The 14,595-nt window shown below is 31.2% G+C and overlaps 8 protein-coding genes across 8 annotated transcripts; 6 read left to right on the forward strand and 2 right to left on the reverse strand.

The window, feature by feature from the left end:
* Positions 1-91: 91 nt before the first annotated feature.
* On the forward strand, positions 92-1,509 carry T552_02115 (hypothetical protein; the record flags this gene model as incomplete). The annotated part of the gene is made up of 5 exons (XM_018370670.1): positions 92-109; positions 162-245; positions 292-1,104; positions 1,163-1,302; positions 1,347-1,509. The coding sequence occupies 5 exons, from the start codon at positions 92-94 to the stop codon at positions 1,507-1,509; spliced, it is 1,218 nt and encodes a 405-aa protein (XP_018225557.1).
* A 381-nt stretch (positions 1,510-1,890) lies between these two features.
* T552_02116 (hypothetical protein) lies at positions 1,891-3,849 on the forward strand. The gene is made up of 11 exons (XM_018370671.1): positions 1,891-1,956; positions 2,009-2,362; positions 2,474-2,526; positions 2,578-2,585; positions 2,640-2,733; positions 2,786-2,914; positions 2,963-3,014; positions 3,061-3,395; positions 3,438-3,591; positions 3,634-3,664; positions 3,707-3,849. The coding sequence occupies exons 1-11, from the start codon at positions 1,953-1,955 to the stop codon at positions 3,801-3,803; spliced, it is 1,311 nt and encodes a 436-aa protein (XP_018225558.1). The 5' UTR covers positions 1,891-1,952; the 3' UTR covers positions 3,804-3,849.
* A 116-nt stretch (positions 3,850-3,965) lies between these two features.
* Positions 3,966-4,496, forward strand: T552_02117 (hypothetical protein; the record flags this gene model as incomplete). Its single annotated transcript, XM_018370672.1, has 3 exons — positions 3,966-4,203; positions 4,244-4,329; positions 4,374-4,496. 3 exons carry the CDS (start codon positions 3,966-3,968, stop codon positions 4,494-4,496), a joined length of 447 nt encoding a protein of 148 aa, XP_018225559.1.
* A 94-nt stretch (positions 4,497-4,590) lies between these two features.
* Positions 4,591-5,730, reverse strand: T552_02118 (YbgI/family dinuclear metal center protein; the record flags this gene model as incomplete). The annotated part of the gene is made up of 5 exons (XM_018370673.1): positions 4,591-4,751; positions 4,804-4,908; positions 4,959-5,150; positions 5,199-5,337; positions 5,389-5,730. 5 exons carry the CDS (start codon positions 5,728-5,730, stop codon positions 4,591-4,593), a joined length of 939 nt encoding a protein of 312 aa, XP_018225560.1.
* Positions 5,731-5,743: 13 nt separating this feature from the next.
* T552_02119 (hypothetical protein) lies at positions 5,744-6,289 on the forward strand. The gene is made up of 5 exons (XM_018370674.1): positions 5,744-5,858; positions 5,901-5,919; positions 5,963-5,992; positions 6,039-6,139; positions 6,187-6,289. Exons 1-5 carry the CDS (start codon positions 5,790-5,792, stop codon positions 6,241-6,243), a joined length of 276 nt encoding a protein of 91 aa, XP_018225561.1. The 5' UTR covers positions 5,744-5,789; the 3' UTR covers positions 6,244-6,289.
* On the reverse strand, positions 6,249-8,919 carry T552_02120 (hypothetical protein). The gene is made up of 13 exons (XM_018370675.1): positions 8,837-8,919; positions 8,736-8,787; positions 8,561-8,692; positions 8,452-8,509; positions 8,294-8,407; positions 8,112-8,243; positions 7,949-8,070; positions 7,690-7,901; positions 7,428-7,641; positions 7,021-7,378; positions 6,801-6,977; positions 6,586-6,758; positions 6,249-6,540 (listed from the first exon to the last, which is right to left on the reverse strand). The coding sequence occupies exons 1-13, from the start codon at positions 8,877-8,879 to the stop codon at positions 6,294-6,296; spliced, it is 2,034 nt and encodes a 677-aa protein (XP_018225562.1). The 5' UTR covers positions 8,880-8,919; the 3' UTR covers positions 6,249-6,293.
* A 937-nt stretch (positions 8,920-9,856) lies between these two features.
* Positions 9,857-11,677, forward strand: T552_02121 (alpha,alpha-trehalose-phosphate synthase [UDP-forming] 1; the record flags this gene model as incomplete). The annotated part of the gene is made up of 7 exons (XM_018370676.1): positions 9,857-10,089; positions 10,139-10,520; positions 10,565-10,772; positions 10,820-11,215; positions 11,257-11,370; positions 11,430-11,581; positions 11,632-11,677. Exons 1-7 carry the CDS (start codon positions 9,897-9,899, stop codon positions 11,675-11,677), a joined length of 1,491 nt encoding a protein of 496 aa, XP_018225563.1. The 5' UTR covers positions 9,857-9,896.
* Positions 11,678-11,991: 314 nt separating this feature from the next.
* T552_02122 (hypothetical protein) lies at positions 11,992-14,441 on the forward strand. Its single transcript, XM_018370677.1, has 5 exons — positions 11,992-13,507; positions 13,555-13,635; positions 13,683-13,967; positions 14,011-14,137; positions 14,180-14,441. Exons 1-5 carry the CDS (start codon positions 12,038-12,040, stop codon positions 14,395-14,397), a joined length of 2,181 nt encoding a protein of 726 aa, XP_018225564.1. The 5' UTR covers positions 11,992-12,037; the 3' UTR covers positions 14,398-14,441.
* The last annotated feature ends 154 nt before the right edge of the window (positions 14,442-14,595 follow it).

Here is a 14,595-nt window from a genome sequence, read left to right on the forward strand (position 1 = left end):
AGCTCTTAATCATGATTTTATTAGTGGTTCAGGTTATACTATATAACTGGAACCGATACTCAGTATACCAACCTCATCATATTAGAGAATCATGTTTAACAGCCATAAGGTGAGTAAATAAGGGAGAAAAAGGCAAGAAACTAATAGATAAACAACTATAGGAACGTATAAGAACAAATAATAGGGAATTTGAAGCACTTATTTCTTTAATACCAGAAAAATATTATTATAATGAAACGCTCAAGGTAAAACAGAGCGAAAAAAGAGAATAAAAAGGTTAAAACCAAGAAGAATTCATCAAATAAGCGTAAAAGAACGAAAGAAGAATCAAAATATCTTAAAAAATTGAAGCTTTATCCTGAATCATATAAAAATATAGATAATATTAATAAAGAATTAAATAATGGAGAAAAACAGCGATTGAACAATATCAATTGTGTTATAAATGAAGAGAATGGAAGTTTGAATATATCAGAAGGAAAAAAATCAAAAAAAAAAGAAGAAAAAATAAATGAAAACAAAGTATTTGAAGTGACTTCAAAAATCCCCCCCCAAAAAGAAGAGGAAGTGAATAAAAAGGTTTTGGAAGATAAGACGGAGGTCATTGTTATGGAAAATGGAAAAAATGATATAAAAAAGGAAGAAACATGTATAAAAGAAGTATCTAAAAAATCAGAAGAAAAATCACCAGATATTTTTGATCTTCGTTTGAAATTAGCATCACGTATTGAACAACTACGTGCAAATAGGAAAACGTCAAAGGATGGGATTGATAGTTCTGCGAAAAATAGGGATTCTATTCTTGAAACAAGAAAAAAAAAGAGAAATCGTGATCAAAAAAGAATATTAACAAAAATGAAACAAAAAGAAGCACTAGGTAATGCACAAAAACATAGAAATTTATCTGTTGGTTCGTTAGAAAATCATAAATCATCAATTAAATCCGAAGAAACTAATCTTATGTATGGAAAAATAACCTTTGAATCTGATAATGAAGACAAACATGAATCAGGTCGAAAAAAACATAATTCTATGGATTTAGCTAGTGCTATTCGTCATTTAGAAGCAAAAAAGCAACGACTAAGTCAATTGAGTGATGAAAAGGTAAACTTTCATACTATTATCTAATATTTTTCTTATAAACTTAATTTATCTCTCCTAGAAAAAAGAGATTATGATCTCTGATGCATGGAAAAAGGCCTTTTTACAATCTCAAGGTGAAAAAGTCAAAGATAATGAAGCCTTATTGAAAAAATCACTAAAATGGCAAGAAAGAAAGAAAGAAAAAAGCGCTAAAGCATGGTAATTCACACAAAATACTTTTCTTATATTTAAAAAAATTCTAGGAATGAAAAACATATTCAACTCTTAAAAACAAAACAATTAAGACAGAAAAAAAGAGATGAAAATATAAAACTTTACAAAACATCACAAAAAAAAAAACATTCTACAAAAACACAACAAAGACCCGGATTCGAAGGTTCCTTACGTATTAAAAGAAGAAAATAGTCTCAAACATATCATTTTTATTATTACAAACATAACATTACTATCTAACCCTAACAAAATACAATAAAACTACAATCTATGCAAAAACTACTACTGAAAACGTTTATATCTAACTGGGAGATGGTCTTTAAAGGTCATTCATCAAGTAAACAGTATCATACAATGACCTATCGTCGTAACGCCAGCGGATGAGACGGTCGACGACGACAAAAAAAAAAAGTTGCTCAAATATAGGTTAAAAACAGGGGAAAAAGAGCACATTTTCTAAAGAACTATACGAAGGAATTATATTTATCAATAAACTGGAATATCTTGAAAAAAAGAACGGGAAAAAACAAGAATATACAGAGAAATCAGTATATTCAGAAAATAAATATTATAAAGAAGCGGGGAAATATAGAGAATAATAGTGGAAATAAAGGATAGAATTGTAGGATTATGAAATGGGTAGGGCTTTATAGGTTGTTGGAGGAACCGGGCTGATGGGAGTCCGGAAAAGGCGAAGAAAATCTATCATCAGTTTCGAATCCTCGTTGGAACGAACAGATGCAAGATTATCGACGGAGGAATCGGGGATCGCCACATTATAATAATTGTTCTCGTTCATGGACTCCTAGACGTTCTTATTCGCCACGAAACCATTCTCCATCATACCATAGACATTCACGACGACGACGCTCACGTAGTCCATTAATAACACAAGGACATCGACGACATTACGATGGTAGACAAGCAGTTCGAAATGCTATGGTGAATCATATCCGTGAGGCATCTCAACAAGATCGCCGTGTTTACATTGGAAATTTATCATATGATGTTAAATGGCATCATCTTAAAGATTTTATGAAGCAAGGTATATAATTTTTACAAGAGGATGTTTTATATGTTTTTAATATATGTTTTTATGTATTTTTTTTTTTGAGAAACTTATACTTAATATTTACCTTTACTTACATTTTTCTAGCGGGAGAAGTTATTTTTGCAGACGTTTTGATGCTTCCTAATGGTATGTCTAAGGTAAGTACATTTTCTATTAATTTTTTTCATCCTAATTTCATCATTTTATAGGGCTGTGGGTAAGATAACTTAACATTTTTGTTTTTCTTTTTTTTCAAATAACATTATATCAGAGTAGCTGAATATGCAACACGCGACCAAGCACAAAATGCAATTAGTACTCTCAGCAATCAAACATTGATGGGAAGGATGGTTTATGTCCGTGAAGTATTTTTTTCCATCTTTTTTAAATAATCTATAATTTATTTTTTTCATCTAGGATCGTGAGCAAGTACCTCAATTTGGAGAGCCATCACAAAGTGGATTTCGTTCATATAATAATTTTCATGGGGATAATCGAAGCGCTTCATACAATTCATTAAATAACCGACAACTTTTTATTCAAAATGTATTTTTACCTATCTTAATATTTATGTAAACGCTTAAATTGCATTAGCTTCCCTATAGCGTTGGATGGCAAGACATTAAAGATCTTTTCCGCTCAGTAGGCATGTTTTTATTAATATTTTTTTTTATTACTTATATAAACATTAGGAAACGTGGTTCGCGCAGATATCCATTTAACACCAGATGGTCGTCCTAAAGGTACCGGAATTGTTTTATTTGAAACAGCAGAAGAGGCACGTAATGCACAAACGACCTTCAATCGATATGACTGGCAAGGTCGTACTATTGAAGTTCGAGAAGATAGGTTTGCCAGTTCTCCAAACTTTGCGAATCGAGGATTTCGTGGGGGATACGGAGGAGGATTTCGTACAGGCCATGGGAATTTTAATAAAAATGGTTATGGAAATTCTATTCCTCCTAATGACTTCACTGACGGAGCAACGGCAAACGGAGACCCTAGCGAAACCATCTTTGTTAAAAATGTATATTCAATCAATTCATATCCTTATTTTAACATTTACTAGCTGCCTTGGTCAACTAGCAATGATGATTTGGTCGAACTTTTTATAACAATTGGGAAAGTTGACCGAGCAGAAATCCAATATGAGCCTTCTGGCCGATCCAAAGGTACCGGTATTGTTCGTTTCGATACACTTTCTACGGCACAAACAGCTATCTGTATGTATTTTCTCTTTAATAATTTCTATTTACTCTTTTCAGCAAAATTCCAAGGATATGAATATGGTGGAAGGCAAACATCCATTATTATATATATTTTTTTAACGGAAAATAGACCTCTCGGCTTATCTTATGTCAAATATATTTCTGGTCCAAATTGTGAAAAGTCTACCAGCGGTAATGATACAATTCCTACGAATACAACCACATAATACTTTAAAAATTCACTTCTATTTTTTCCTACTATTGGATATCTTTATTTATAACTTTTTCCTATATAAAATATCATGTCTATTTTTTTGTATTAAAAGCCCTTAACCCTCTTCTATTTTCATATTATTTATCAAGACGATAAGAAGCACTATTAAAACAGTATGGCCCAGGAAGATAAAACAATAATGAATGCCTATAAAGGAACCTCCGAAGAACTTAGTAAAAACAATCAAATCAAGCGAACCTTAAGAGAATTTTACAAACTTGATACACCTGTTCAATTTGAAACACAACTACCAGAGTTAGATAAAGATAACTTTAATCTTGAAGAATATATAAAAGAAGCAGAGTCTAATGATCCAGATAAACTGTTAAAGCTGGAAAATACATTGATCAAAGGTTTTCAGACAAAAAAAAAGCCCAACCACTAATTTAGTAGAAATACGTAATTTAGAAAGCGAAAAAAAGGTGCTTATTTATGATAATTATACAAAACTTCTTTCTATTTCAGATATTATTCAAAAAGTAAAGAAATTCGACCTTTTTTCCAAAAAAATAACCAAATTTAGATGAAAAATGGAGCAGATTCCGTAAAACCCATTATTGACATGTTAGAACCAACCTTGGAGAATATTGGTACACTCTCAGAATCTCTAAATCAACCACCAAAAAAAGAAGATACAAAAAATTAATAATGCTATGATTTATTCCAATATTTCATAAAATATCAAAATATCGTTATTAAACATTTGCATATTTAGTTTTCAATCAACAAAGAGATCGCCCTTATACCACTTCCAATGGATCTTTGTCAGCTTCACTCACTACGACTTCTGGTAACAAGAGTTGATCATCTTGCATAGCAGAAAATTCATCATAAAGAACATCTTGAAGTTTTTTTTTCATTACACAAGACAAAAACCCTCTTTCTGTATTGGAATGACCACCTTGACAATATAAATATATGCAATAAAAAGCAAAGCACAATATTTATCCTACATAGAATAACAGAAGATCCTTTTTCAGTTGCATGTAATATATCATGATGACTCAGTTCCCCCGTAAATAATACATCTGCATGTACATTTCTTAGAATAGAACCACCTATTACTTATTAATAATGTCTATCTCTTTTAATTACATTATTGTTTTACCTGAACCAGCACAAATTCCAATTTTATATATACAATTTCCTCCTTCTCTTCTATGCTTTTCTGATAAAGCCAATCGTATTTGAGCTAATTTTAAATGCTTCTTGATTCTTTTTACTAAAGTACTGATTGAAATAGGCTCATTCCAACGAATCATCCTCCCCATACCAGTCATATTACCAAATTTTTCATTACCTAAACAATTTAATACATAAAAAAAAACAAAACATAAAATAAAACAACCCTCTACAGATTCTGAAGGGCGAATAACTGTCCTTTCAATACATTTATTGTCCCAAATACCATCTGCTAGCCAGTCATTAATTCCACCTACTGCTGCATCCATTGCTGTATGAGGAGAATAAACACTAATTCCAGATGCCTAGAAAAATATCATATACATTGTTCGCACTTAAAAAATGCCTTTTTTTACTGCTAAACGAAGTAATGTTCTTTGTTGAGGATCACTCAATGTCAATGACTTGATGGGATTAAAAATAATAGGATCTTCACTCCACTCAATATATCCTGAATATATAGATTCAAAACACTCACGATAAGCAACAATAGCCCCTACTGGTGGATACATTGTAAGTGCCTCCTCTGCAACTGCTGTAGTCAGATCTATAGCTAAAAGAACTCGTTTTCGATCCGGATTTTTTACAGGCGACTCTAACAAAAGCCCTGTATTATCCCATGAAAGATCTGATAGAGATCTTGGATATAATCGCTCAATACTTCTAATTAAAGTTGCCAGCCAGCTTGAAGATTTCATCGTCGTCGATATTGATACCTGACTACACCAAAAAATCCATCAATACCCAGATAGCCCTTATGACAGCTCGAATTACAGCAAAAAAGATTGAACAAGCACTAAAAGAACGCCTGGATGCAGTTGAAGCGGTAATATGTTTTTAAGCCGTTTTTTTTATTAATTTTAAGCAGATTATTCAAGATGTTTCAAGTGAGTATTTATATGACCAATTTTTTTTCTTTAATATGCCCAGGTGGCTGTGGAACCTCCTTTAGATGCAAGAGTAAACATGTACCAGTTTTTCAAGGACTTTTTTAAGCTTAATATAGTTGTTTCAGAGCGATTTAACAATTTGAATATGCTTTCTCGCCATCGTCTAGTAAATAATGCTTTAAAGGAAGAAATAAATAGCCTTCATTCCTTCTCCCAAGTTTTTAGTGGACCTTTTTTCAAAAAAAGAATTCTAAAATGTGTTAGGAAGATTATACGCCAGAAGAATGGAATAAACTGCAAGAAAATAATGTATCAAAATAAAAATCATAAGAAATCCATTCGTATTTAATAACATAAGTGAAAAATGTTTATTATAAGAATTTTAGCATATCTGCGTTTAATAAATCCGTTTGTTTTTCTTGGTTTGAATCAAAAGCATTTAAAAGATCATCTACATTTGAAACTTTCATGGAATTAGACATATAAGAGCCAGATTCAAAATCACAAGATTCATTAGTTGGCTTGATTGTATTTTCTGTATCAAAATCAATGTCTAAAAGGGTTTCTATATTTCTTTTAGAATTGGCATGAGTCATGTTGTTTATTTGCATATATTCCCTATAAGAATTATTATATGAATTCCATTAAAGTCTCAAGACATACTCGATTGCTTTTTGTTTCATTAAATCTTTCCCATCTTTGTCTAATTTTACATCTGCAGGGATTAATTTATAAAAAACAGATGCAAGTGTTGAGAATTCGCATATCAATTCTTTTAATAACTCAGGAGGGAAGTTTTTTTCAAAAACAGGCACATTGCTTTGCAATACTATCTCCTACAAGATAGTTAGTAGCCTTTTTTTATCGAAAACACATACTTTTGCTATTTTAATATCTTTTGAAAGCAAACGCCAATAAATATAAGCACGGTCACGCATATCAGGGATATCACATTCTGATTCTACTATTTTGAAAACTTTTTGTATAATTTCTTGATTATTTTCAGGATTTTTTAGAAATAACTTCATAGCGGCGGTCAAAAGTTGTAATTGCGTCTTAATATCATAAGATAAAAAGAAAAAAAAAGTCTTAAGAAACCTGTGTATCTTCATCCTTAAAGCAATTAATATATGAAAGTAAAATGTTTCGAGAATCGCTAATTTTTTCACTATATTCACCAATGATCCAAATAAAAGAATTTTTTGCATTAGGTTCATCATACAAAGACATATTTTCACAAATGATAGGCATAATTCCATCATATTTATGTGGATATTTCCGAAAAATATCCTTAATAACTACAACGACTTCTTGAGCCACATAATTTATCTTTGTGTTAATAAGATCTAAAAGCAAATTAACACATCGATCTACTCCTTCCTCAATTTTTATGGCGCATTGTCCAATAACCTTAATAGTGTGTCTAACAAAATCAATATCTGCTTCTGATGCATATCTTTAGAAAAATTAAAATTATAATCAACTATCAATAAACATCATATTACTCTTTCAATTCCGAAAGTATCTGATCAATATTTTGCTTATTTGCGAGCTTTATCATAATATTCAATTTCTCTAGCTTCACATATTCTAGATCATTATATTTACAAAAGAAAACCTTAATGTCTTTATCAAGAATATTAGGATACTCTTGGAGAATAAGATTAATATTCCTCAAGGCTACATATTGAACCTCAGGAACCGAAGATACAAGCGTAACTATAAAAAGATTATATGCAAAAAAATAAAATTACAAAATAAAAATACCTAAAGACGGTGTTAATTTTCTCATAATCTGTTTTGCCATATCTTTATTAATAATTGGAAGATTACGCATAATAACCCGTATAGCAGCCATCACAACACTCACATTTGCATGTTGAAATTGTGGAATAACATGTTCACATATATTTTCTGCTTCTTTTATATTTTCTGCAGTATAATTCGCCAAAGTCCCAAGTAATACCACACGTTCCCATCTAAAAAATAACCCATAAGATCACAATATTCAAATCTATTCTCATACTCTGAAGATTCATTCAATATTGTCAAAATCCTTGGCAATATCGAAGAGGTAATAATTGTTATCTGGATTTCTGGCAATAGCTCAGCAATCTCTGATAATGCAGCAATTGCATTCGATACAATCTAAAAAATTACTTTTGTTTCTTTTCATACATTTTTCATACCATTGGACTAGTATCATTAATCAATTCTTGCAGAATCTCTAAAAACCCATTTTCAATCGCCATTTCAGGATTAATATCAAACAACTTTGCTACACAAATAGCCGCCGTTTTTCTAACATATGGGCTTGTATCCTACATATTTACATCAATCACACCGCATATAACACCCTCAAATGCCCTACTCGAAGTGTTTTCCGCAAAGGCTCAAATAAATAATCCATAATCTTCTCAACACGGATACATCCCATAGTTCTAATAGCCAATGCCCTTACCAAAGGATTCGCATCCTCCGAATCCTACATAACCCCATTACAATGCCTATTTTTAACACTAATTCTACCTGAACAAACGTATTAACTGCAAGAATACAAAGATCCGGATGTGATTTTGCATAGTTCCTATAAATAACCATAAAAATAGCCCTTAAATACCCTCATTCAAACGCATACATTAAATAAAGATAAACCAGCTTCTTTTGAGCAAGATCTGACGTTGCAATATTCTTTAAAACATCCGGAAAAAGCACTGACATATCCTTCCCAAGTGTCATAGCTGCTATAGTCTTCTGAATAGCCTCTTTTCTACCCCATTATAAGCATATTCTCAATATCATCTCATACATACCTTTCATGCGCATATTGAGAAACTAACCCACTCTTCAACTCAAATGTCTCACCTAAAACACTCAGCACCCTATATAAACCTCTTCATTTGCCCTGTTTTACCCTTCCAGATCCCCTGAATATTCCTAATACTCCGTTCTATCATAGCTTAGCACGCAATGGCCTCGTATTACACCTAAAAACCCTCAATACAGTAGAATGGTAAGAAATAACCCTTAATAACACGCATATATAAATAAAAATAACCTGTATGTTATCAATATAGGCGCTTCCAAACCTAAGGATGATTTTCTCGTCTTTTAGAACAGAGGAGGAAGAACGGCTGTACTCAAAAAGAGCAGTAAGAGCCCAATATAATTAATATTTATGACTAAACACGAGAATAGTTGATGAATTTTATAGGTAAACCTTTTTTTTTGGGTTTTCAAGGCATAACAATGAAGGATTTATTGTTTCATGTGTGGTGTTTAATCTGATTGCCAAGAGCCGCATATATCAGGTCAAAGCCTAAGAAAAAGGCATTGCAGTATATTCTAATAGATGAGGAGTCTATGGAGCGATTTTTTTTGTAGAAAAAAGAGGGATATTTGTTATTTTAAGGAAGAAAGATTAAAACAATGTTGCACCAAAAAAAGGCACAATTGTAGGAAATTCCAGCGCATTTATATGTATAAACAGATAGACGGAATGTCTATAACATCATTGGCACGTTTTGAGCAAAGTTGAAGGACAAAAACAGGTTTTATTGCGAAAAAAAAGAAATTTTTTAGATGGGGAGTCTTTTTGCTGCAATTTTCCAGGATTTTCAGGGGAAAACAGCTATTTTTCAATATATAGAGCCATTGGCAATGAGGATCAATGCTTTTTTGGACCGTTTTATGTATTTTTTTCCAGTTTTCAGGTCGGAAAATCAAACCTAGAAAAACATACATCAAACACTCGGATATTGTCTTTTAATAAACTCAATTGACACAAAAACATAGGCAAAACACAAGACAAGAGTGATTTCATGTATTTTTACAACACTAAACTCAAACCCTTCACCAAACCCTTCACCTAAAACTTTTTTAATACGTCCAGTTTTTTGTTGAATTCATTTGAAAAAAAAAAACAACAAAACAGCTAATACACAAGACAAATAGGCTATATTTAAAGCCTCAAGATGCTAAAGGGATGTCAGAAGTCTAGGGTTAGTCATGAGGATACACGGCTTTTAGTTATATCAAATCGGCTTCCAATTACAATTAAACGAAAAGGAAAGGGCGAATATGAATTTAGTATGTCATCAGGAGGTCTTGTAAGTGCCTTAAGTGGGCTAAAGAAGTCTATTTATTTTTCATGGATTGGATGGCCAGGTTTTAAAAAAAAAAGGATAACCAACGTATTGCTAAAATTATATAATAGGTGTGGAAATTCCAGAATCAGAGCAGAAATATGTAATATCTAGGCTCCAGGAGGAGTATAATGCGGTGCCAGTATTTATGGATAATGAATTGGCGGATCGACATTATAATGGATTTAGTAATAGTATTTTATGGCCACTTTTTCATTATCATCCAGATGAAATCCGCTTTGATGAACCTACATGGGAGGCGTATAGAGAGGCAAATGGAAGATTTGCAAAGCTTATATGTTCTATTGTTCAAGAAGGGGATTTAATATGGGTGCAGGATTATCATCTTATGTTACTTCCGGCTATGTTACGAGAGGAAATTGATAAAAAATACAAGAATATAAAAATAGGATTTTTTCTTCATACACCTTTTCCTAGTAGTGAGATTTACAGGTTTAATTTTCATTTATATAATTTTTTTTTCTTAATGTTATTAGAATTCTACCAGTACGGAATGAAATCTTACACGGTGTTCTTCACTGTGATTTGATTGGATTTCATACCTATGACTATGCTAGACATTTTCTTTCCTCATGTTCACGTATTTTAAATCTTCATACGTTGCCAAATGGTGTAGAATTTGATGGAAAATTGGTTAATGTTGGCGCATTTCCTATCGGTATTGATCCAGACAAATTTACAGAAGTCATACATACAATTTTATCTTTATTTATTTCCTAATTATTTATTAGGGTCTTAAACAACCTAAGGTCATAGAAAGAATACAAACTTTAGAAAAAAAATTCGAAAATATTAAGATTATAGTCGGTGTTGATAGACTAGATTATATTAAAGGTGTACCTCAAAAGCTTCATGCCTTGGAATTTTTCCTCACTGAACATCCTGAATGGATTGGCAAGGTTGTTCTTGTTCAAGTTGCCGTACCATCACGCCAGGATGTTGAAGAATATCAAAATCTTAGAGCAGTAGTAAATGAACTAGTTGGTCGAATAAACGGAAAATTTGGAACTATAGAATTTATGCCTATTCATTTTATGCATAAGAGTATCAGCTTCGATGAATTAATTGCTTTATACGCAGTTTCTGATATATGCCTCGTTAGTTCAACTAGAGATGGAATGAATTTGGTACATATATTTAATACTAGCCACGAGCTTATTTATTTCAGGTATCTTATGAATATATTTGTACTCAACAAAAAAGACATGGAGTAATGATACTAAGCGAATTTGCGGGCGCTGCTCAATCACTTAATGGAAGCCTAATTGTCAACCCATGGAACGTAAGTCTTTATTTACCCTGAATCATATTTATAAATATATAATTTTTTATATTTTATAGGTCACCGAACTTGCAGGTGCTATTTATGATGCAATTACAATGCCTGAAGATTTACGAAAATCCAACCATGAAAAACTCTATCGTTATGTTAACAAATACACAAGTTCATTTTGGGGCCAGTCATTTGTCAATGAATTAAAACGTATTTCTTTGTATGTATTTTCCAATAATATTTATATAATCTCTTACATATTTTATATAGATTATCAGAGAACATAATGGATTCCATGGTTAATCCTCTAGCATAACATCTAGCATCTACTTTAATCATATTTTATTTATCTCATCGACTTTTCTCATTTTTTTTCGATTTTTTTACATATATTGACAAATCAAACAATTTGATATACCAATATTATCTTAGACAGACGTCGTCTTTGCACATTTATTATATGTATTTTCTTATTACGATTATAGCTATGCTTTAGGGCTCTGCTTTACGATTTAGGCAATTCTTGAATACTCTCGATTAAGGTACAAATATTCTAAAAGGAAAATTATGACGAAAAAAGTAAAGGGAGCAGAGGAGTTGCATAAACCTAATTAATATAATATTGGACTTGTTGAATATTAAAACAGGGAAAATATAACAATAAATAAATAATGGTATGGACCAAGGAGAAAACGTAGAAAACGAAGTCTTAAATTTGAAAGAATTATACAGACGGGTCTATATTGATAGAATTACAGCGATCGAATCAGAGAAACGAGGAGATATTCACAAGGCGATTTTATCATATCAATCAATCTTGAAAGTAACAAAAGAAAACCCACATATTTTTAAAAAGCAATCTATTTGGTCTTGTAAGAAGTTTGAGAAACAAATTATAGAAGTGGTGAAAATGTATGTTTCACAGGCAGAATTAAAAATTCCAACATTAAGCATTTTTACAAAGATGGATCCAAACTTATTTTTGTCAGTCAATAATAACAATCATACAAGTAAAAATGTTTCACCCGATTTTTATCCATCTGAAAGTACAAATCATGTTTCTAAAGAAATAGATAAATGTTCTTATTCGGAAAAAAATCAGCAACATCCAGACTTTCAAAAAGAAAACGATATCTTTAGACAATTTTTACAAATATCTGATCCAGACAAAAATACCTTTCATAAAAACATGTTTAAAAACAAAAATCCTGAAAAAGAGTCATCTAAAGATAATTTTTCATATACTAGAAGAACTTCTCAACCTAAACAATTTCCTCGAACACTTCGTCAAACAAAATCACGTTCATCATTAATTCATAATAATGTAGAAAGAGCTGCATTCTATGCATGGAACAGTGGAAATAATTCGACTGTACGTCTACAAAAAAAAAATGAAACAAATATAAATTTCTCTCAACGTTTTATTGATTTAACAATTCAACTCTGTTCATCTTTGTTTTCAACATCATGTAGATCATCATTACACGAACCATATACATCTAAAACATTTCCAGTACCAAATGATTTATTCAATTCACAATATATCGATAAAGACAATATAACTAATGAATTATCGAATCCAATATTTAAACAACCACTATCTTCCAAAACACCGGCTTCTATTGCACCAGATCCATCATATTTTCAAAATTTAAACCTGGATGCAAAAGGCCAATCTCATATACAAAGAAATATTTCATCAATTGAAATGCAAAAATCTTTACAAAAAAAAGTATCTTTACTCTCTTTATCACGAGATAAGCATAAAGATCAATATATTAATTTCAACTCACTAAAAAACCAAGAATGCCAAAATGAAATGGCTTTTAATCCTAACACATTAAGAAATACTTCATTAGAACTGGAAAATACGAAAATACCAGATATTCATAGAAAAGAAACAAGAGAGCAACGAGCGATTAACAATCTTAAAGGAGTTATTGATGAAAATTTATTGCAGATAATTGTTAATGATATTGTGGTTAAAGGAGACAAGGTTTCATGGGATGATATAGCAGGTTTAGAAGATGCGAAAAAAACTCTTAAAGAAACTGTTATATATCCTTTATTAAGACCAGATTTGTTCAGTGGATTAAGAGAGCCAGCTACTGGAGTTCTTTTATTTGGTCCTCCTGGTACTGGAAAAGTATATTGTCTTTTTATTTTCTAAAACTGAATTAATAACATCATTAGACAATGCTCGCAAAAGCAGCTGCTACACAGGCAAAATCTACATTTTTTTCGATATCAGCATCATCTTTAACATCTAAATTTGTAAGTGTTATCATAATATCTATCAATTATTCTAATCAATTATTAAGCTTGGTGAATCTGAAAAACTTGTGCGTGCATTATTCTCTTTAGCAAAGGAACTATCGCCTAGTATTATTTTTGTTGATGAAATAGACGCACTTTTATCATCTAGAAGAGAAGATGGGCATGAACATGAAGCATCTAGGCGTCTAAAAACAGAATTTCTGATCCAGTGGTCTTCTTTAGCAAAACCAGTTATAAATAATGATGAATCAGAACCTATTTTAAGGGTTTTAGTACTAGCAGCAACAAATATTCCATGGGCAATTGATGAAGCAGCAAGACGTCGATTTGTAATATATAATAAATTATATAATTTTTTTTTAATAATTTTAGGCAAGAAGACAATATATACCATTGCCAGAACGTGATACGAGAATGCAACAAATTTTACATCTACTTAGATATCAAACACATACCTTATCGGACGAAGATATAAAAAATTTAGTTGATATTACTGAAGGTGGCTTTCATAACAACATTTGAATTTTTCTAATCGTTTTAGGGTATTCAGGATCAGATATTACAGCCTTAACAAAAGATGCTGCAATGGGTCCACTTCGATGCTTAGGTGAAGCTCTATTAACAGCTAAACAAGATTTGATTCGACCTATTAACTTGGACGATTTTAAGGCAAGTCTTCGATTAATTAGGCCCAGCGTAAGCCAAAAAAGATTAATAGAATTTGAAAAATTTAATAGAGAATTTGGTATACAATGTTAAATATCATATAATAATTAAAATAAAGTTACATGAAAATCATTACCAAAATATTGGAATATCTATTTTCTACATAAATAGCCATTATTATAAATAAATCATATGGAAATCAAGCTAATTGCATTTTTACTATTTTACTATCGTCAAAAATGCTACAACCAAACATCATAACAGGCATAAACTTATTTTAGATAATGTTTT

Source organism: Pneumocystis carinii, assembly GCF_001477545.1.
Source record: "Pneumocystis carinii B80 chromosome Unknown supercont1.9, whole genome shotgun sequence".
NCBI lineage: Eukaryota > Fungi > Ascomycota > Pneumocystomycetes > Pneumocystales > Pneumocystaceae > Pneumocystis > Pneumocystis carinii.